This window comes from Labrus mixtus, chromosome 4, assembly GCF_963584025.1.
Source record: "Labrus mixtus chromosome 4, fLabMix1.1, whole genome shotgun sequence".
Classification (NCBI taxonomy): domain Eukaryota; kingdom Metazoa; phylum Chordata; class Actinopteri; order Labriformes; family Labridae; genus Labrus; species Labrus mixtus.
This window is the reverse complement of record NC_083615.1, coordinates 22,569,947-22,593,305: the sequence shown is the minus strand read 5'-3', so window position 1 is coordinate 22,593,305 and position 23,359 is coordinate 22,569,947. Positions and strand designations below refer to the sequence as shown.

General features: G+C 41.9%; 1 protein-coding gene across 1 annotated transcript; it reads left to right on the top strand.

Moving 5' to 3' along the window:
* The first annotated feature begins 904 nt into the window (after positions 1–904).
* On the top strand, positions 905–19,754 carry tango6 (transport and golgi organization 6 homolog (Drosophila)). The gene is made up of 18 exons (XM_061036408.1): positions 905–1,075; positions 2,714–3,372; positions 3,798–3,920; positions 4,057–4,216; positions 4,523–4,629; positions 4,888–5,050; positions 5,365–5,432; positions 5,541–5,653; positions 5,945–6,124; positions 6,255–6,381; positions 6,625–6,825; positions 7,638–7,781; positions 8,791–9,327; positions 11,052–11,109; positions 11,219–11,377; positions 14,011–14,162; positions 15,638–15,751; positions 19,357–19,754. The coding sequence occupies exons 1-18, from the start codon at positions 1,024–1,026 to the stop codon at positions 19,531–19,533; spliced, it is 3,294 nt and encodes a 1,097-aa protein (XP_060892391.1). The 5' UTR covers positions 905–1,023; the 3' UTR covers positions 19,534–19,754.
* The last annotated feature ends 3,605 nt before the right edge of the window (positions 19,755–23,359 follow it).

Below are 23,359 nucleotides of genomic sequence, written 5' to 3'. Positions count from 1 at the left end.
TTTTCTTCTAAACACCTTGAAACTACATAAGCTAGTCTCTCTGTATGTTTGATGCCGTGTAGTGCACCAGGTCTCAAAGAGATCCAAACCAGCAGTTGTACTGCTGAAAGAAGGACATTTGAGCAGTGCAGAGAACTTCTTGAAACTCAAGGATCACTAAATCATGTAGACGGACGCTTGAGAAACATCGCTTTCTGAGGGTGTCTTCATTTGCTGCCTAAGCACAAGTCAAATTGTAAATGCCAGTACAGGTCACCTATCAGAGATTTCTCAGATGTCATCGACCACACTTTACTGTGATTCTTAATAAGACCTGTATAATTTGTTTCCTGCTGTATGAGAGCAACAGATCACCAAGCTGATGGCTGTGTTGGCGTTCCCCCTGGTCATTATCTTGGTTGCCCTCACTTTTCCAACGGCTAAATTTTAATTTGAACAAAATAAACCAGGATTTTCCGAGGTTTCCAAATATATGTAATGAACAATGTGAGACACTGAAGAGGAAAATAAAACTGTCTGTTAGAGGGACTGGCAGCTGAGCATTGTGGGATCTGATTGGGTGACGTGTAGGATATATTTACATAATGCAATGGGAAATCAAAATGTTATGCGTTTTACCATCTACTAGTCTAGCTTGATCACATGTATACATATTTTTTAGATATGAAAATGTAGTCGCACCATACCAGTATACAGAGGAACATGAGTACAGACAGAATTTTATAAAATAATTTCAAAAGTTCTGAATAAATCTGTGGAAATTGTGTGCTGTGAACTACTGTAAACATTTAAGAAATTCCGACAGTATGGCGCTCCCCTGAACGTAACTGCAGCCAATCCTGTGATACGTTACAGTGACGTCTATTTTCCGCGCCACTTTGAGATGTGTACACACCATAGACTGTACACACCAGCTGAACGTTTCCGAAACCCACGGCATGTCTAGAGGATTGTGGTGGATTATTTAAACACTAGTTTTGTAAATCACATCAAGACGTCTATGAAGTTTAATATAATGGCGAGATGACTTCAGCTATCCTCTCTGCGTTAAACATTCTCACCAAACCTCTGGGAGGTAAGTGACACACAGAAGATAACTTGGATATCCAAATTCAGAAGTAAATGTATCATTCAGAAATGTCTGAGATGAGAGCATGCACTCACTAGCTGTGTAGTATTTGTTTTAGGTGCTCTAACTTTGTTGTCCTTGAATTACAAAAGCTGGATGGAAACTACAGAAAGTATCTCTCTTCAGATTGTTCTTTAGGATTCACAGCTCAGATTCACTTTTATGTTTATTATTCTCAGCAAACATTGTAACCATTCACTTGTCTGTATCCCAAGCCAGCATTCATTTAGAAAGTGGTATGTTTAAGCCATAGACTTTAAATAATAAATAAACCAATACGTTTCCTTTCATCAATCAATCAAACTTTATTTATAAAGCGTCTTTCAGACAAATTAAACTGCAGTTCAAAGTGCTTAACAAGAGTGCAGAAAAGTTATTGACGAAAAGTAGTTTATAAAATCATTAAGAGACCAATGCACACCAATAAGAATTAAAAATAAAATACATGTATCAAAATAAAATACAATAAAATACGACACATAAAAGGAAAATATTTCAAATTGTAGTCGGATAAAAAGACAATACAGTAATGTAAAGATTTGAATTGATATAAAACACTATATAAAAGCCAGACTGAATAAATTAGTTTTAAGACTGCGTTTAAAAATCTCGATATTCATGCCAATCTAACTTCAGAGGAAACACAATGTGTTTGGTGTTTTAGAAGCCTTTACATGTCATTTTGAATTTCCCCATTCAAAGTTCCTGATATTTTATGACTGAAACACTGAGGTGTCTTCTACTGTTCTGAAGTCCAATCGGTCTTTGCAAACAATATTCTCAAAGACAATCAGAGCTGTGTCTGAACTTTTCAATGGATGACATCCAAAATTGTATTGTTTACACCCTGATCAATATTTTGTTCAGTCATTTTGGATGGGCCAAAGGCAGATGCATCAATTAGGAGTAAACATTTTTTAAATTCAAACAACTGAAGAAATACTTTTTTATTTTTCCACAAAGGATCGAATGGTTTGGGTCAATTACAAACCACTGACATTTTCAGGAAGGTTTCATTATTTAGTTTGTTCACGAGTGTGTGTCGTAAGTAACAGCTCCATAGTTTATCATCCTCTGAGCACCGTCTGCGGGAGCACATACAGCAGAGCCTCACAGATGAGCAGAGGATGGTCTAATACTTAAATATTCAGTGCTATGTTTTTATTTTTTACATTTTAAAGAAGCAGTCCTTGGATTATCTTTGTATAGTTCTATTGATGCACAATCCACACAAGTAGTACTGTTTCATTCAAGAATAATAATACTCTACCACCTGCTATATTTATAAAGGATTTATTTTCCCCCTTAAATTCTTATCTCTCAAAAATCCCATTGGTCTGTTCTGGGTTTGTTTAATTCATCCAAATATTTCATGATTGAAGTTATAATTAAATATATTATAAAGTTATTACGTGCATTTACATTAGTTTGGCTTGACTGTGACTGCAGTGTATCCCTGCTGTGGCCTGATGAGTTTCTAGGTGACTATTTTACTATTTTACTATTTTACTGTGAAACAACTTTCTGTCAGCAACCCTACAAAACAAGCTGCATACAATAAACCAAAAATGTCATTGTCTGTAGAAGGGTCTGTGCACAATGCTCAACCCTCACACCAAGAGGCTCTTGTGGCGGTGCTGCGAGCCAACAGAGCCCTCCTCCTGGAGCAGCTTCACACCGAGTCCAGCTTCCAGAAGGTGAGGCCGCTGAGGGAGGAGGTGATGGCGGAGGCAGACTGGTTCTCCAGCGAAACGGAAGACACTGTTTGGGCCTTCGTCCAGGAATGTCTCCTCCTGTTCCTCACCTTAGCCCGACACCTCTCCGTTGAACTGGAACTCTTCGAGAAGACGCCTCCTCCCTGTGCAGTAAGACAACGCACTGCGGAGACGGCTCCTCCTCTCCCTCCTGATGTCCTCAGTGTCGCTCAGCAGAAGACGCTCGGCGCTGCTCTTCAGTTTGTGGTCTCTCTGGGTCTCTGCCCCTACCTGGCTCCTGGTGTGGGAGTGCCTCTGGGCTGCAGGTCAGCGTTTGGGGCCATGGTGGAAAAACTAGCCTGCATTGGGGCAGTCGTAGTAAGAAGACGCCGGCTTCTCACCACCGCAAGGGTCCTCTTGAAGCTGGCAGAGGTGTCCTCTCTCGCCACACTGGTGTTCACACGACATCTGGGGGATGTGATGGCAGCGCTGTGCCAACTCGGCTACCAACCACAGAGGGCAGAGGGAGGCGGCACAGAGAACGATAAGGTAATGGTGATAATAAGAGAGAGGAAATGTTGGCTGGAGAGAGTGGGGTAGACATACATCATGTTTGTACAAAGCTGGTGCCTGCATCAAGTATGTATAGAGATATTAGCACACAATTGGTACAACAAGGGCTTCATAAATAGACATCAGTATAGGCCTTAAACAACTATTTATAGTGACATCACAGGCCAATATAATGATGTCTTAGTTATGCTGTTGCCTTATTAGATGATCTAATGCCGTTCACTACACACTCTTTTACAGTAGGTGGCGCTATGCGACCTTAAAAAATGTTTCATGGTATGCTTTACTTTAAATCTTAGTTTAAGCAGTTTTTAATATGTGAGTGTGTTTTGGTGGAAATACTTTTAATGCATGTAGTCAAGAGAAATTACATTATTTGTCTTTCTCTGCAAACTTTTCAGGTCCAGGATCTGAGTGCTGAGGAAGGTCAAATGTGCAAGGAGGCCCTCAAAAGCCTTCTGGGGAAAGTTTACCAGCCAATCGTTATCAAGGAGCTGCTGATCCTCCAGGGTGGACCCACACAGGTCTGCATGTCTGATAGAGGATCACACTATGTGCTTCACATAAACTTTATCTGTCAGTACAATATCACAATGTAGGTGTTCTTCGGCTGTCTGTCATGTCTTATTTTCATGAATTGCTGTCTCTCTCTCTTTTCAGTCTGCTGCAGTGGGGGTCTCAGGTGGTTCCAGCAGCAGGGCAGCTCGAGGATCAGCTCCAGCCTGGCTGAGGCGTCTGTGTGGTCAGCTGCTATCTGAACGCCTGATGCAGCCTAATGGAGTCCAGGCTGTAGTCAGAGCCATCCTGGGAGGAGGAACAGGTGAGCAGGAATGAAGAAGGGATAGGAGGATGAAAAGTGGCACACCGGGTTATCATCACTTCACATGTATCTCTCACTGTAAAATGTTGCATAGCCTAAAAAAAAGTCCCACAGCAATGTCTTGCCGGTCCTACACAAATTGCAGAGCTGTTTGTACTCCATTTATTTATGCAATATTCTCTAATGTTTTTTATTGTATGTGTTAAATTATTCAAAAAGTACTTTGCAATAAACAAATATTCTGATTTATTAGTGTGGAAGTTGTGGTTAATGTGTCTAAACTGGAAACACACTGTTGTCCTGTAGGGGGCGAGTCAGACTGGAAGAAATGTGAGTGTGTGGCTCGGATCCTGGCGACCTGCCCTCAACAGTCTGTTTCAGCAGACAGCTACTACAGACAAGTCTGTCCTCAGGTCAGCCCAACACACGCACGCACGCACGCACGCATGCACGCACGCACACACACACACACACACACACACACACACACAAGCTGTAGGTCTTTGATATTTACAGTCTATGGTCTGTGTCTAACCTGAGGGATTGGCCGACTGCTCATGTTGTTGCCCATAGGAATATATTGTGACAACGTGTACAAATCTTAACAGTTAATCCCAATTAAGATTATTAAACAATTAAATTAAGTTGTTGTGTTTGCATTTGTTGTTCAGATCCTGGAGCTCCTGCACTTCAAAGACAAGCTGACGGCCCTACAGTTCCAGCGTGTGGCCACCAGGGCGTTGCTCTCCATGGTGCAGGAGAAGCCCAGCTTTGCTCAGGAGTACCTGCTGAGTCCTCTACTCGCACCTCTCCACCGCTGCACCACTGCTTCTGGTCAGTAACATTGCAGTCAGTCCTCCACATGTGTCTGATCATTATACTGTATGTTTTTTTTTAAAAACAAAAAGCAGCCATTTCTTTTGTGTTTCCAGAAAGTACAGTAGCATCTATCATGTTGTCACAACAGCATCTACAGGTTGAAGAATTAAAATGCAGTAAAATTATTTATGTACTTAAAAAAACCTGAGGAAATTTTCCCTTTTGTGATCAGTCTGCATTCAGATTTAAATTAAACTACATAATTTTCTTCAGATGAAATTAATTACTTGTGTGTGTGTGTGTGTGTGTGTGTGTGTGTTTTTGTCCAGATGAGGGTTGTTCTCAGACAGCTGTAGGGGAGTGGGAGCTGACTCGTTGTGTTGAGGATGTGAATAAGGTGAGGAATTAAAAACAGTATTACGCTGTACTCTTCAGTCGTTGAAAAGAGCATATACAAAGAGATCTGTCACATTAACTTGTTGCTTCCCTTTCCTCTTGTTCACAGATCTGGGTGGTTGGAAACAGTCCCTCAGCGTCTCTCCTCAAAGCTCTAGAAGAAGTTCTTCCTGTGATCTTCACACTCTTCTGTTTCACTAAGCAGAACGTCTCCCACCTACGGTAACGTTAAAAAAAAAAGGTTATCAGCAAAATAATAGAACTGGGGAAAGGTTTCAGCTGAAACAGACAATGCAACACACTTCTAGTGAGTCATGACTGATGATTGCGAGACATTGTTGGTCTTCTTCTTGGACCTTTGATTGTTCTTCCATGTCTGAGAGATTCTCATCTTAGATATGCATTACTATGTTTTGTTAGAATACAATACTGAGTGGAAAAAAATAAATGAAAAGGAAAGTTTAAGGGAGGAATGTGAGATTGAGCTACATGTGTTTGTTCTCTGCTCTGCAGCGCCCCCTGTCAGGAGATTCTGGTTTGGTACCTGAGTCACACTGAGCCGTCTGTGGCCCTGCCTGCTCTGAAGCAGCTCTCCGGCCTGCAGGGAGGGAAGAAGAACGAAGTAGCAGCAGACTTCAGATTCAACCCTGGCAGCGATGGAGGAGTCAGACTCTGCTCCAGAGAGAGCTGCAGGTGACTGACGGATTCTCCCTACACACCTTTGTGAAATCTGCTTGAACAGTTTCTTTCAGATAGGATGCATCCGATAAAACCATAATGAAATAATCAGTGTTTTTTTTCTCTCTGACTGTTGGTGTTTTAGTGACGAGGATGATGCTCTGTATGAGAAGCTGTCCGGAGAGCAGTGGAGGCTGGAGTGTCTGATGCAGCTGCTGACTGAACTCAAAGACTCTGACCTGCCGGGAGACTTCTTCCTGGACCTACTGCAGGTAAGGAGTGAATACAAGCTGCAGAATGTATACACAAAGGATTACATTTATTGAAAGAAGTACAATAAAAGTTGTCCATCCGTCCATTATCTTCCACTTATCTGGGGTCGGGTCATAGTGGCAGAAAGCTAAACAAGAGACCCAGAGATTCTTAAACTCCTCCAAAATAAGAATTGTATTTTGTTTATTTATGTATTTATTTTTATAGTTGAGTGTTTCATCATTTCCTTGCTTTGCCAACAGGAGCTGACCAGCTGGACAGCTGCAGAAGATGATCACAAGGATGAAGGAGAGTTGGACGTGTCGGCCATGACGCTCTTAGAGGTGGAGCAGCAGCTGCTTGATCGAGCCGAGAGGCGAGGACAGAGACTCGCTTTGCTTCAGGTGCTGGCTGTGATGGTTGAGTCTGTGGAGCACACTGTGCTGCTGAGAAAAAATACCCAGGTGAGCGAAGATCATGGACTGTGAAGAAAAAGTGAACGTTACAAACTTAATATCATATTTTGACTGACAGTATCCCTTTTCAGAAGTGACCATGTTGGTGCAGGAAACAATTTAAATAGACACACAACTCTGATGGGGAGCTGTCACAGCCATGACATCCTGATAAACTGCCAGTGACAGTCTCTGTTTCCTAAATTCATGTTTTGGGATAGTTGTGATTATAAATGACATTTCCGAGACAGATGTCACCGGCTTTGTTGCATTGTTATTTGAAAACTTTCCGTGACTTCCCTGAAACATCCAGTGCCACCATCTCTCATGTGTTGCCTCACCCTCCTGGGATTGCATCTTTACTTTCTGGCGTATTTTAAAACCCGTCTCTGTTCCTTTGGGATTTTTTATAATGGAATCAGGCCACAGTGAGTCATGCTGCCACACTAAAATAGCCTATTTGCCTCTCCTCTGTTTGGTGTCATGAAGGGTGTGCGGGGGAAGCTGTCTGACTAGCTGGCGGCTGCTGTACTGCAGACAAACATTCCTTCAGAGATTAAGAATCGTCTCTGATAAAATAGCTTGACCTGACCGGATAATGTTCTATTTTTAGATGTATTATTTTTATAACAGCTGAATGTTCTCTGAGTACAACCTTTAAAAGGTCCTGCTACTTATTTCATATTACTTTTAACTCTAGTGTGTAGCACTAAAGTTCTTACATCACATCCAGTCTCCACCTTGAGGTTTAAATAAAACACGTTTAAATCTCTTTCTGGGTATTCGTTTTGTCCATGACGCTGTTTTTTTTCCTTCTCCAGGTTGTGGACTTCCTGGTGTCTCTGCTCCAGAGGGCCTGTGTGGGTCTGGATCACACCACTGGTCCAGGTCTTGTGAATCCAGTAGAGAGTGAGACGCTGAGCATGGGGATCGGCCTCGTGGCCACTCTGCTGTCAGGACCTCAGGTACAGTAAACAAAACACATCCACATGTTGCATCTCTATTGTGTTTAGCATGAACTGTATTTTCTATGTGAAAGGCTGAAAACTGTTTCCAAGCTGATGTTCTTTTTGACAGAAGCGTGTTCAATTCACTTGAGGACAATTTCTCTAAATTATAGAGATACCAGGCAGACAAAGTGTAATTGGTTAGACACATTTTGAGTTAATCGTGTCTTTAAATCACTTAGATGCTATTATTATTAGTTTGTCAACTTCAGACTTCTGATCTGCTGAATGTTGCAGTATTTCTCCAGGATCAGCTGAGCCGATATGGCATACTTCACAGATATAGGCTGATGCATCTGAAATGCATTCAGACTGGATATTTAGTCATTTAGGTAATTCAACAATTGCTGAAATTGATAGATTTCCAAGGGGGCAAATGAGGCAGCAGTGGTACACTGACACACAACACCGTATCTCATAGATGCGGAAAAACAGAGCACATATTTGTATTACTACTTTTCTCATAATACTAAGATCAATATTAGATCTTTTTCTCTGTGAATGCAATACCTTCCCTTACATATATGATTTTTCTCCCCCTTCCTTTATTTCAGAGCATGTTTTTGGAGTTTAAGAGTATGGCTTAGTGATTTCAAGAATTCAGATTTGTTCGTGCTTTTCCTTAACAGCCTGCCTTTGCAGATAGACAGTCTCTTCATATGCTATTATTTGCTTTCCTTTTACTAGAACTATATGCTCACACTCACAAAAGAAAACTGTTGTTTACACATATTCCCTGCTCTCCAGCAAAACTTTAAAAGCGTGCTAGCATACAGTCAAGCAGAGTCCTTCTTAGCACAAACTGGAGCTTTACGGTGAAAGTCTTGCAGATCTGACTTTAGAAGACGTTACAACCTTTGTATGAAGTAAAGTGAAGTAAAAGTTTCCAACAAGAAATGTAACATACAACTTGTTGAGCACACCCTGCTCCTACCCAATCATCCTCTCCCATGTTTTAATGTTCCAGCTCAGCGCAGAGGACTACTCCTCCATGTCCAGGCTGCTCCCACCGCTGGAGACGCTTTCTCAGAAGCACTCAGAAGTTTTTATCCAGGAGCTGGCATCCAACCTCAGATCTGTGATTGCCACACACGGAGCCTACCGGCCTGAAAACCTCACTGCTGCTGCTCAAACCCCGAGAAACCCTGAAGCGCTGGAAAAGCACAACAGTGTGCCTTGCAGGAAGAAGCCGAAGACAAGAACTGAAGCTAACAAAGCACAGACTAGTCCTTACTCATCTCCCAAAGATAGTGATTCGAAGAGCAACACGCCAATCAGACCCCCTGCTTCTTCAGGAGGATCTACAGCAGGAAGAAGTCCAAAAAGTCAAGAAAGGACTTCTTCCACAAGTGAACCACGGCCCCCTATCAAGTCCTTCTCTGACTGCATGCTGGAGGCCTGTGACCCAGATGTGCCCACCAGAGCTTTTGCCCTCAGGGTCTTGACACAGATGGTGCAAAACAAATATCCAGAGGCCGTCCAGGGCAGGGAGAACGTCCTGATGGTGGGTTTTTTCATCCTTTTTTTTGTCGTAACAATAAGTCAGATGCAGATAGAGGAATTCTTCTAGAAATGTCCTCTCTGATATGATTCCCAAATGTTGACGTCATTATTTCCTGATACAGAGTTCCTCTCCATGAAGGGGCAAAGCATAAACACATCTACATTAACTGTTGGAAAAATACTGATTGCTGACATAAGGAACATGCTCATGCTTGACTTGAGGAACATTACACTCTCCTCTTGCACTGTGCTGTTATTGATTATATTATTTAAACGCCAGTTCACATGAAACTTGTTGATTTTTTTTGGGGAGCTCCTTAGTTATTACTTATTTGTGTACTGACTGGCATCCTAGCAAATACCTGATATGACCCGATAGACATTTTCAGAGGACAACTACAGTTGCTGATACTCTGAAAGTATGTGAAGAGAAGGGAGGCGGTTTTAAGGCACCCCAACGCGGCCGTTTTGGACGCCCCTCAGTTTGCAGCGCAAATGTCAAACCAACAGGTGTTGCAGCGATGGAAGTGGGGAAGTACTGGTTCAGATATAACTGATTGTACCCGATCTAAAAAGCCTCAGCATTTTTCTCATTAGCTCCACGAGCAGAAACGTGAAACGAGGATAAATATTGGAGATGCTTTTGAAAAATGGAGAGAGGTTAGAGCACAGAAAGATTTCAAGGCCAAAGCAGAGCTGGCTAAACACTGAAGCTTCAGTGTCCGCCTCATGGCAACCCGCGTGCACTTCAACACTAGCAAGGAGGGGGCAGGGGGGACACCTCTCTCCAATGATTTGAATTTGGACTGACTACTCATTTGAAACGCTTTATGTCAGAGTTACATATTGGTCCTTTAAGCTTACCTTGAGTTTTTATCTGCTGATGAAACTGTTCCCTGTTTATGACCTCAAAAGAAAGCCAGACCATCAACTGGAAGATGAGCTATTTCAAAAATACATTTCAATTGCCTTGTTTACCCTTGCAAAGTTTCACAGTGAGTAGTACTTAAGAAGGGGAAACCAGGACAACAGGCGGTAAAACAGGTCCCATTAGAGAATACAATGCACACATGTACCAGACAGGATCATTATAGGGATGGAGTGAGGGTCAGGAACATGTATGATGTGCTTTTACCTCCACTATTCTGGGTTTGAATGTATAATAGATGAGGCGGCTCAACCTCCTCCCCAGAGTAGCCAGGGTGGGGCCACCCTAGGGACTTGTTAAGGTGGTAAGGGTGAGAGAAGGATCTCAACTCATTTAGAATTCTCTGTAATCAGCACCCCCCGCTGTGTGCACTTTAGAACAGCACCCCACTTCTATGGCAGAACCCCCTTTTATTGATTTTCTTTCTTTCTTTAAATTGGGGGGAATTCAGGTCACCTTTCAGATGTTGATCCTCACATCTCCTCAGTACTTCCATGTATCTTCTCTAAGCAGCTCCTTGTTTATCCCCCCATTTCCCCCCTCTCCCACTGAAACCTCCACCTTCAAGACTTCTTTAAATGTCAGGGTGTCAGATTAGGGTTTAGATTATTCCCTTTGATAGTTTTCGTCTTTAATGTATTCAGTTCGGTGCCAGTATTGATCCGCCTTTGTTGTTCTGTCAGGAAACATATTGATGATGCTTTTCATGTTTTTCATACAGACTCTTCTCACTAAGAGACGCGTGTTGCTTCCCTCTGAACTAAATCATGATAAATCTGATGATTTGTCTTCTCCAGCTCTTCTTAGAAAACGTGGAGCATGAAGACTCATTTGTCTACCTGTCAGCCATTCAAGGTAAAAAGTCACATGATCCTTGTTTTGATTGATTGTTTATATATAGAGATAACATCCTTAATCCACTGATAATATTAAAGAGACACTCAGGAGTATAAACTGTGTTTAGGTCTGGCTGCACTGGCTGATTCTTACCCTGAGAGGATCCTGGAAAGGCTCCTAAAGGACTTCCAGCATGGTCCCTCCCTCCCAACATCCAATAAGGAGCGCTCCCTGGAGACCCGCCTCAAGGTGGGAGAAGTCCTGATGAGGGCGAGCAGGGCGATGGGTGAGCATCAGCTAACGTTTGTTCACCGTCATGTTTGGATGATTGTATTTTGTTAAGACAATGACCAAACTTGTTATCGCTTCCAGACCACTTAAGGTTTCATGTTTGACAGAAAAATAAACGTCACTTTTGTGCAGAGTGATTAAACGCTCTCCACGCTGTCGCACTTCCCCATCACTTTGTCTTGACTGTCATCCTTCATCTGAACACACACTTTCTTTTGTCTTTCGGAGCATCAGAAACTTTTCTTGGTTCTTGTGTTTTTATTCTTGGTGGAGTAAAACGCCTATGAGATGATGATTCATCATTGATATTTATGGTCTTGGTCTCGTCTCGGTCTCAATCCCTAAATGTCTCGGTCTTGTCTCAGTCTTGGAGCCCTCTGGTCTTGGGTATGTCTTGGTCTGGGTTAGGGTGGTCTTGACTACAACACTAAACTCAGGTACCTCCTTGGAATGACTCAATGTCAATGAAGTGATATTACCCTTTGTTTTGTTTTTTGTAGTCTCTCTTTAATGTGTCCAGTCTCATATTTTAATCTTCCATCTCATTTCTTTTGTCTAACATAAATGTCCCGGCATGAAGATTGGAAGCAGCGGAAAAAGCTCCTGACAATCTGTCCAACCCCCCCCCCCCCAAAAGAAGCATCATCTCTGAACCTGAGCTGACCTTTGAGTCCTGCGGTTATGAAGTTGTTTTGAAAAGTTAGCCCTCACTCCTAAGAGAACAAGACTTTGACTTTGTTTGGGTGGTAAACATTGTCGGACAGATGAGATGTTTGTTCATTCATGTGTCTGTATGTGTTCACACATGTTTATTGGTAACTGATGGACAGTTCTTACAGCACATAAAGCCACGGTGCAGATGTGTCTTTCATGCGGATCTCTGTTCAGAAGGGCCCCTTGTGTATCAGAATCTCTCCCTGATAGAAAACCCTGTTTTGTTTTCGCCCTCCGCTCTGCTTTTATCTGCCAGATTGCCATCGTACCACTTTCCTGGGACAATCGGGGGGTTTATATCCTAGCTCAGAGATTGGATAGACCTTCAGTTTGCTGCACAGACACCCAGAGAGCCTCTGTGTTTGTCTTAAACACCCCCAGTGGCCAAGATTTGCCTCTTGCCAGGCAGTCATTTGTAAAGAAAAAGGTTTTCTTAATTGACTGGTCTGGTTGAGTAAATGTTGAATAAATGAATGTTTGGCTCTGCTTGGGCTTTCTCCCTGTTGCTGGCATTTTTGCACTTGCAGGAAAGTTCTTGCATAGTTAGCAATAACAGACAGTACTTAAACCAGAAACACAATATACATAAAGAATGGAGTTTGATTGAAGTCATTTTGAAGTCAGTATTAAACTTGGGACACATAAATACTTAATCAGCATCTTGCTATTGGCTACTTGATGTCAGTTATGGGCTGAAGCTCTACAGAGAAGTATAGAAAATAGGTATGACGAGGTATGGAATATTAACATCAAGGTGTTGGAAGCTTGTTAAAGAGAGAGGAACTCTGCAACAAAACTGCTACCAAGACATAAAGTCCATTTCTCTACACATAGGTTTAGTTTTCTATTTATACAGTCTAGGGTCTAAATGCAGTTCAGCAGATTTGAGGAGCATCTGTGGAAATGTTGAATCACCCTTTCCCAGGTGTGTTTTGTGTTTGTGATGTGTTATCATCTGCAGGTGTGATGCCCTAAAAGGAGCGTGTGTTTGTTCTGCTCTGATGGGGGTCTAAAGGGAAGGAGAGTCTGAGGAGGCTTTTGGCTCCCTAAAAGGGTAATCAAGGACAGGCAAATAGATCAGGTAGTTCAGTGTGTGTGTGGGTGTGTGTGGAACTGGTTTCTGGATCCGGATAGTATAACTAGCTCTAACACACACACACACACACACACACACACACACACACACACACACACACACACACACACACACACAGCTCTAACAGGTCTTACTACTACTATCCAGTCGGCTGGTTCTCTCCTCTCCATGGAGGCTCTGGCTCTCCTCACTGCTGCTTGGCAGGAGCAGCTTAAGTCAGCAGTCAGCTCTGTTCTTTCAATGTCTCTCTCTGAAACAGTGTCACACACACACACACACACACACACACACACACACACACACACACACACACACACACACTTAACAGGGTGTGAGAAACTGTAAACAGCAGTATTACACTGGTGCTGCTACAGTCCTCACTCTCTCTTTGCAGTTCTCACCTGTTCTACTTCTTTATGGCTTTGACTAGTTTGTCATGTTTTATGCTGACTCATTTTGAATGTTTATGTAAAGACAGCCTCAGAACTTGTTTGAGTAGAGATTTTGGCGTAAGCATCTCCCCCCCCCCTGATGCCAGCTGGACCGCCCTGACGCCCTACACTGTCATTCTGTGGAGAAAACTGATTGATGTAAACTGTAACTTGACTTGTTGGTTGAGGCAATCACCTGTGAGGTGGCACATCCAGGTTTGAGTCTTGTCTCCTCACAAACTCTATGAGCAGGGTTTCCTTTGGTGTATTATACTGGCGGGCTGGTCATTTGCTTTGTATTTATACATGTTCAAAAACATCCATTTGCATTTGATGATAACTGAATGGTTTGAGTAAGCTCTTCTTCACCGTCTCTCTTTCTTCCAGGGGAGCTGGCGCCTCATCTCGGCCGTCCTCTCCTGGGCGTCTTCCTTCAAGGAACCAGGGATCCAGACCAAAGCGTGCGGGCGAGCAGTCTGTCCAACCTTGGGGAGCTCTGTCAGAGACTTGACTATTCCCTGGGAACACTGGCTCAGGAGGTACAACTTCTCATCATTTGAATAAAAAAACACAAAAATATGTACCGGTAAATACATTTGTATGTACTGAAGCGTCAGAGTTATTAAAGGCATGTTAGTCACAATACAGATCCAATAATCAGATTGTTGTTGTTGGACATCATTCACTTTTTGGTAAAAGCAATATATCTAAGCCCTTTTAAGATTTTATTTTTGGGCATTTTGTGCCTTTATTAGAGAGAGAATCAGGGATAGTATAGTATAGGGAACGACATGCGGGAAAGGAGCCACAGGTCGGACCCGAACCTGGGCCACCCGCCCGGAGGACCACAGCCTCCACACACGGAGCGTGCGCTCCACCCACTGCGCCACCAGCGCCTCACTTAGTTTACTTTTTGTTATATAATTAACAAAGAGCCAACATTAATCCACCATGAGAACAGCACTTTTAGCAAAGTAACAGTGGCAAGAAAAAGAGGCCTTTAAACAGGCAGAAACCTCGAGCACAACCAGACTGAAGTTAAGCAGCCATCTGTGTGTGTGTGTGTGTGTGTGTGTGTGTGTGTGTGTGTGTGTGTGTGTGTGTGTGTGTGTGTGTGTGTGTGTGTGTGTGTGTGTGTGTGTGTGTGTGTGTGTGTGTGTGTGTGTGTGTGTGTGTGTGTGTGTGTGTGTGTGTGTGTGTGTGTGTGTGTGTGTGTGTGTGTGTGTGTGTGTGTGTGTGTGTGTGTGTGTGTGTGTGTGTGTGTGTGTGTGTGTGTGTGTGTGTGTGTGTGTGACTCCTTGCTTATATGTGCCTATGTGCTGCACAAACACAAATACAAGCCCACACTCTCTGATCAGCATCTGAGTGTGCAGAAAAAAAGTCCACATTTACACGTGTGTGTACCTTGCTGCTGCAGTGGTCAGAGATGTGTGTAAGTGTGTACGTGTGTGTGTGTTTGTTAACTCTAGCTTGCGAGAATGAATAAGCCACACTGTCAGCTGGATTAACAGGGCTGCTTATTCATGAACTTGCGTAAATCTCCACACTGACCCGCGTGTCTTTGAATGTGTGTTTGTGTGTGTAAATCAAGAGATTGAGGGCACTTGTTGATTTAGATGTGTGATCAATACGTCGGTCGATCCAGTTTAGATCTCTTACTGACCTCAGCAGTGCAGGCAGTGAGTGTCAGATACAACACAGCTCCACTGCATCCAATTTTCTTTTTTTTGTCATGTTTATTTAACTTAACATGTATAAACTGTCATAAATAATTTGGTGTGTGTGTGTGTGTGTGTGTGTGTGTGTGTGTGTGTGTGTGTGTGTGTGTGTGTGTGTGTGTGTGTGTGTGTGTGTGTGTGTGTGTGTGTGTGTGTGTGTGTGTGTGTGTGTGTGTGTGTGTGTGTGTGTGTGTGTGTGTGTGTGTGTGTGTGTGTGTGTGTGTGTGTGTGTGTGTGTGTGTGTGTGTGTGTGTGTGTGTGTGTGTGTGTGTGTGTGTGTGTGTGTGTGTGTGTAGCTGAGCTCCTGTCTGACTGCTCTGATAAAGACGGAGAAGGAGGCAGAGGTGAGGAGAGCTGCCATCCATGTTATCACCCTGCTGCTCCGAGGCCTCAGTGACAAAACTACCCAGGTAAAAAAACACACACACACACACTTACTTCAAACTGAGTGAACATCTTTTACAACCAACAATAGGAAACATTGGAATGATTTTTTTAACAATAGAAAGACTTGAACCTGAGCTTCAGGTCAAGCGTGAAGGTGTCAGTGAGTGATTGCTTCAGTGCTACCTGCAGGTCAAAAGAAAAAATGAGCAAGTTATCCAAAAGTGGTTGTTCTCCCCGTCAGCTTTTCAATGAACACACTTCAAACTTCTGTCTGACCACAGGAAATGACCAGTGTTTCAGGAAGTGTCAGAGCTGGTAATATTCCACCAGGTCACATCAGGCTCTCAAGTTTTTAAGAAACCAGGGAGAGAAGCCACATAACACACTTCTCATAGCCAATAAGATGACTGATCTATAGAAATGTAATCAGAAGACGGATGATGAGTTATTTCATGGGTCTTGTTTGCTTTCATAGGTAACACAGATTCATGAGTGTTCATTTCAGTCTGTTTCATATCCAGCTTAAAGTGCCTTTCAGGAGCTTCATAATGAAGTCAAACTGTTTGAAGATACATTTTCTCTTTTTGGAAGCTTTTTTCTGCTCTTCACTGTGGTGTACACAAATTAGGGCTGTCAGCCGATTAACATTTTAAATGCCATTAATTGCTGAATTTCTATAGTTATTCACGGTCAATTGCATTATTAATGGCATGTTTGAAATTCCATTATTTTTTATTTAAAAACTGTTTTTGTTAGGCTTTTACTTTGAAATAAAATAAAGAACTTCCGGTAGATTGAAGGTAATGTCATAGACTTAACAACAGAAAAGGGAACTTGTTGCAGATTGAAAACAGCTGAAGAGAACGTTAAGAAAGGGAAATGTTTAATGACATAAGGTGGACATAATATTGACTCGTCAGCTGAGCTAGCTGGAAGTTTTTTTTAAAGCGGATTGAGCCACTCATAGTCGCAGTAGGGTTGTTCTTGTCTACTTCCCTACAGTGTGCCTAAGGGACAAAAGAGAACACAATAAAAAAAAAAAGAAATACACTAATTGAGGACCTTAATAATTCACAATTAAAGCATTAATGGGGACAGCCCTAAAATAAGAAGTTTTCCCTCATTGTTGAAATTACATTCGGTTTAGCGACTAAACCGCCTGCATCCGTTTTCTGTTCAAAAACAAAGACTGAAACTCTGATGCACCACAGCCAATTAGACTGATGGTGGAACATTACACCTTTGCCTTTTTTGTTGTTAATTTATAAAGTTCACACAGGATTGTAACAAAGCTGAGAAAGGTGAGTGTGTTTGTTTATTTAGCAGGGACACGTGCAATGAACATCGCTTCATATGTCAAATACAAAGTAGATGCCATGTATACAGGCTTCTAGCCGTTGGGAATTTGCAACCCCTGTCCCTGGCTAGGTTAAATGATGGGCAGCTTCACTTGCGTTCTCTTTGCTATTGAGAGGTCAGGGAGGTGACTGTGGGGCCACCGACTCTGCCACCATGGTTCAAGAATGTCTTCTCTGTCAGAGGAAACAAATCAAAACAACCAGATCCTACTTGACGGATTTTAATGCCTCAAACTGTGGAATGCTGGCGGCAGAGGGACTCAGTCTGGTTGTTTTTTTCCGGGTTTTAAACAGGCAGAATAACGTAGCAGAGGGTGTGTTGTTGAGAGTGAGAGGCTGTTGTTACAGACCCTGACAGGTCCTGTAATCTAGTCCCAGTTTCTCTGTGCTCATCAGGGGAGGGGGGTTATAGACTAAATGTTAGCTTGTTAGTCTCACTCCAAACAACATGTTTCAAAGTCACAGCTCTTTCTCACTGTGTCAAGTTCTCTAGTCTCTGGCACATCTTTCCTGATGTGTTGTTTTTTTGATATTCAGCAACAGGATCCAAACTAATGACATCACAGCTCGCTGGCTTCCTAAAAAGGAAGCAGAGAGGCAGCACGGGATTGACTGTGTAGTATTGACTGTTAAACAGTTTATTAACACTACCCCTTTTCTTTTTATAGCACCATGAGGTCCATTGAGCAAAGGCACCCTTCAAAGGGAATAATAAAGTTGTACCTTTATGATCATCCTGTTTGAGAATAAACCTTAAAAATGCTAATTTTATCCTTAAATTTTGTACTCATGAAACACAGTTATGATCCATTATAATCCATTATATATGCAATTAACAAAGTACAAAAAAAGCTTGTTTAAGTTCACAACCAACATAAGAGGAGCCGAGTACTAAAGCATCTTATTAATATACTGAACTCCATAACAACTGCACCGGCAGCAGCAAGTAGAAACATAATCTTCAAACAGTATCCACACAAAACAGAGAATAAGAAGCGAGATATAATCTAATCCAGGTGCAAAGTTCATGAAATGAGTCGAATCGTGTCAGACTCTACAATAATAAAAAAAACATCATTAGGATGAAATACTAGTCTATAAGAGGAGAGCTTCCTGCCACTTGCCCATTAGAAGCTTGTCTGTATGTGAGCTGCTGGCTGGAGTGTGATGTGGCTGCTGGGCCGCTGCCACAATTACAGTGAGCTGTCCAGCTGCTGGTCTCAGACCAGGTCCTGTCATTACGGAGCTGCAGCAGCTGTACCGGGCTAATGATACACATAGGGCCACGAGAACAGCTGAGAGGGACAGACCCTGGCAGGCCAGAGTTCAAACATTAGGTCCAAGTGGAGGGGAGAAGGTCTGCTGGTGTGTGGAGTGGATATTGGAGAAGTTGAGAAACAATGGAGACCAAAAACAAGAATGCAATGATCAGGGAATTTGCTGATTCATGAAAAAAAAAATGTGGTTCTGAGATTTGGCCGAGGAGCTTATAAGAAGCCCGTCTGGTTTAATACTTAAACACTTGTGCTGCTTTGTCAGATTGAAGACAAAAGAATAACTGCTCCATCTGTTTACATTGCACCCAGACAAACTTACTGACTTTGTAATAAGTCAGTCATGATAATTCAAACTAGTCAGGTTTCATGCTGCATTCAGGGCCAGTAGTTTTCCACAAGAGTTTAGTTACCATGGTGAGCAGCTCTTTATCAGCTCACTGTGGCTCCTCTCTCCTGTTCTTTTACTCACCTGAATATATTAAACTCATCCTCTAACACACAGCCCCAAATGAACATTGACTGTCTTTTTTCCATTTCACCTGTTTGAAGCAGCAACTGGCAAACATCCACATTTACTAAATTGATACAGAGATGACTTCTGTATGTGAACACATTACATAGATATTGATATTACGGTGCAGACAATAAATAGTACAAAAAGAGGGTTTGATTTATTAAAACCATAAAGAGATAGTAAATGATAAATGTGAAGGAGATTACTTTAACGGGAGAAGATTTGTGCCAAACTGTATTTATGTATTTGATGAATACAACACAATAGTAAGCTCACAGGTTTTTATTTTTCTTACCCTGGCAGCTTGTAGTGACCAAACTTTGATTCTGTTTGTAATTCCAAATAAGTTCCAAAATGGCTTGCAGATGAAACAAAGGTGATCCCGATGGTCAGATTTGTGTATGTCTCAGTCCACAGGCAAAGAGCTGAGTGTTGTTTCCACAGGGTAACCTCCGTCTCTCTTCTTATGACTCCTCCAGGTTCTCAGAGATGTTCTGTTGGACCTGTATCGAGCTCTGAAGTGGGTGGTCCGCTCTGACCCAGACGATGTGTCTGTGCTCCACGCCCAGCTGGCTCTGGAGGAGCTCGATGACGTGATGAGGAGATATATCTTTCCCGAGCAGAAGCTGGAGAAGAAAATTGTTGTGCTTCCATAGAGGCTAAAAGGTTTTTTTTCAGCTGTGTGTTTATAGTTTGGACTTCTTCCAGGACTTTATATTGGATGTTCTTTGCTTATGAACAGTACTAGTTCTTAGAATAAAGTCAAAGTTTGAAGTATGAGGTTGAACTTGAAGTAAAGATGTCATGAATTAGAAAAAATCTGACACAGGCATCAGATCAAATGAGATCCTCAAATAAAGTTAAGTTTTTTTTTAAATACAGAGTTTCTTCTTTTAGGAGTTACAGGTCATTGCAGAGTGTTGGACTTGGGTTCCCGTAAGCTCACCTGGTTAAGTGTTTTTGTTTTTTTAACACAAACTCCGATCTTTCACAGATTTGGTCGCATCTTTACATCTTCAAAACCCTGCTGGGAACAGAAGATAAAATGTCTTCTTTGGCATGTACTTACTCAAACCTAAAGTGGAGACAAGTCATAAGCTGGACCTGTATGTGTGAACAAGAATAAATGGGGTCCAGCAGAGTTTGAACAGAGTCAGGCTCAAGGCTGACAGAGAGCAATGAGACATTCCTGCTTTTGTTTCATCCATTGAGCAGAAAGCTAGCACTGTATGAGGCATGACCTTCTCTCTGTCCCTCAAACAGCAAACATAAGGAGCTTCAGCTTTGTTTGCAATCCGTGGATATTTCCCCCGCCGCAGAGTCAAGGTATTGAGGCAGGCCGAATAGGAGCGCAGACTCTTTCATCATGCTGGCAGATTTAGGCCTCTCCACAGCCACAGCACCATGCCTCTTACACCTGGGATTACTCTGGATGTGATGTATTTTCTGTCAGCAACACCTCGAATAACAACAAAAAGTCAAAAAAACTCCCAAAGGCTAAGGCAGAATTTGAGTGACAAAGTGAATACCCATTTCAGCTGCTGGTGAATGTGCTTGATAATGTGATTGAGGGAACATGCTGCAGATAGTTTCATGTCAGAATTGAACATTAAAAAAACAAAGAAAATATAGTTATGGAATATTATGTTGTTTAAACTACTGAGGTGAGTGAAATCTCAAACATAAAGTCCTAAGTAGGAGTAAGTGAAAAAATAATAGATAATGCGTGGTTAACCACAGAATGTGCTTATTGTCAAAGGTCTTTTTTTGGCCCAGGTAAATGTGACATGTAATCAGTCTTTCACAAACAAATTTTAGTTTTTTATTTATCTATTTATTGTATTCCTTAGCCAGGTTTCCCTTGAAAAATATATCTCTGATCTCAATGGGACTAACCTGGATAAACAAAGGTTAAACATTTCTTTTGAATGGAAACAAAATATATTCATCAAACATCAGAACTATGAGCTGATTTTGTCTTAATGACTCCCATAATACTGGTTGCTTGGACCATTGCTTGACTGAATCTTAAACTGTGGATCAAGTTTTTAATTGTTAGTTTGATACACAATACGAATCCATGACCTACACAGCTTTATTACCCACTGTACAGACATCCAGAAGACAGTCTCTTAACCAGCCCTGTACCAGAACTCAAAATGTCACAATCAAACCATACACACTACCAGCAGCATTGCTATTACTGACAAGTGTATTTTTATTTTTTTTGTGACATTAATGGATAGATAGGACAGTGGATAGAGCTGGAAATCAGGGAGAGAGAGAGAGAGTGGGGAATGACATGCGAGAAAGGAGCCACAGGGGGGACTGGTACCCATGATTCATGTGCCAGTATTAAAGCAGACTGCCCATAACAGTTTCCCCCCCAAGGTTAATGCTGCTGCAGCAACGATTAGCTAGCTAACGTTGGCTGTCAACGTAAGCTTCCACTTGTCACGGTGGTTTTGCTCTTTGATTCAGTCTCAATGTTCCCATCAAAGATGTTTTAAGCAGCTTGAAGTCATCATTTTACTGTTGATCAAACTAGCGTTACAGAGTGAGCATTGGACAGATTCATCAGATAGACCTAAAAACATAAGTATCCCTATGTCTGCTTGGTGTTTAAATGTGTAACAGCTTGCTAACACATTAGCCACTTTTTGACCAACGTTTTGGGTAATAGCTAGTCAATTTCATGTTTTTAGCTCATCACTTCTAATGATAGACTATCTTTCTTTCTCCATAAAAATGGAGATAGACATCCCAAAGTCACCCTTTGGTTTAACAACTGCCCTTTTAATGCCTCAAATTGGACTTTATTTCTGTCACTTGCTGTGTCCAAAATCCCTTAATCTTGGCTCCCTACTTCTCACCTTGGGAGTTCTCTGTAAAGGACAATATAGTGAGCTCATTGTCACACCAAAACAAAAGTTGCCGGACAATACACAATCTCGTTTTCTTGTGAGCCAGAACTGACAATATGTGGACAAGAAGCGAGAGAAAATTAGCTAGCTTATGACAGAATGAGATTCTATTGGTGGGTGAAGCGGACCATAGTTCTACATTTATTAGAATTAAAAAGCGGAGAGAGTTTAGGGGACATAATGAATGATGGCTCATTTGCACATAACTTTCTAGAAGGAGTGATGACTAGTGAGGGAAACAAACCTTGATGTGTTAAATGAAGGTCTTCGCAACCTTACGTCAAGCCATCATCTCTGCGGGGAAAATCCTGACTTTCATGCCGGACCACCAAGATAAATCAATGTAAGACAAACACTGAACAAGCCAACAAGCCTTCTTCTGACTACTCAAAGTGCTTTTACACCGCAGGTCACACCTACACATTCATACCCATTCACACACTGATGGCAGAGGGTTCTGTGTAAAGTGTCCATCAGTATTACCTAATCCCATTCATACACATTCATATGCCACAAGGGTTAAGTGTCATACCCAAGGGCACACTGGACACGTGGGACTCTAACAACTGAGCGACAGCTGCCCAGCAAGAGTTTATTAGTTGTACAAAAAAAATCTTAAAACAGTAACACTACTAACAACACTGGCACATCCAACATTCAAGTTTTAACTAGCTTAGTTGACGTGTTTAAGACAGCTAGCATCATCCACCTGTCACTCAAAGCAACAACTTGATTTAAAAAAAAAGGTGTGGATTGAATGTGTAGCCATCAGGGGAAGTTTTTGGCACCCGATGTCGGCTTCCCTATTCAGCCCAAAGAATAGCTGCTTGCTTCCAAGAAGCCAAAAGTGAATAAAACACCATTATTAAACTGTAAGAGGTTGTCTTCACAGCCGACAAGGAAAACTACTTTCTTCTAGTAGCTGTTTGTTTTCTCCAAAATATAAAATGAAATGAAGATAGAATAATTTCCGATATCTGTATCATATAATAAAGCCAAAACATCAAACCCTCTCGCTTTGGATGCACATTTAGGTTGTGTTACAGTATATCCTGTTTTATTTCCATAATAACTCTTTGTACAGATGGCTAATAAGGAACGCTGGCGGGGGGGAATGTAAAAAACTGCAAACTGCACCTAACACCACTCCACCTGCAGGATGTTCATTACAGACGAGGTTAAGAGGGTGTTTGTACCTCTGGGAAAGACAAAGGTTGATTTAGTATTAGCTGACATTGTCTTTTAAAAGCACATCATACTGTTCTCTAAGTCATGCAGGTTTTTTAACCATCATCTTGTTTTCTGCAATTATCCATCAGGAGTTTTGAAAATCCTAAATGTTAAATTGGATCATAAATTTGAATACACTCAGCATTTTGATCAAGGTCATTCCTGCCTCTGAAACAGCTTTGTGTCCTATTAATATGCTAGCACACAACACGGGTTGCATCACCAATGAGCTGAGCAGGAAAGACAGAGAAAATGAGGTCTTGTAATTTAACAGAGATCAGATTTTACTGTTGAGAGGAACAGGATAAAAATATTAGTCGCTTGAGGG

Excerpts from the sequence above, each read along its gene's own strand:
- tango6 (XM_061036408.1), top strand. The coding sequence starts at position 1,024 with ATGACTTCAGCTATCCTCTCTGCGTTAAACATTCTCACCAAACCTCTG. Across the intron at positions 3,921-4,056 it reads TCCAGGGTGGACCCACACAG|TCTGCTGCAGTGGGGGTCTC; the intron begins GTCTGCATGTCT and ends CTCTCTTTTCAG. Across the intron at positions 6,826-7,637 it reads TGCTGAGAAAAAATACCCAG|GTTGTGGACTTCCTGGTGTC; the intron begins GTGAGCGAAGAT and ends TTCCTTCTCCAG.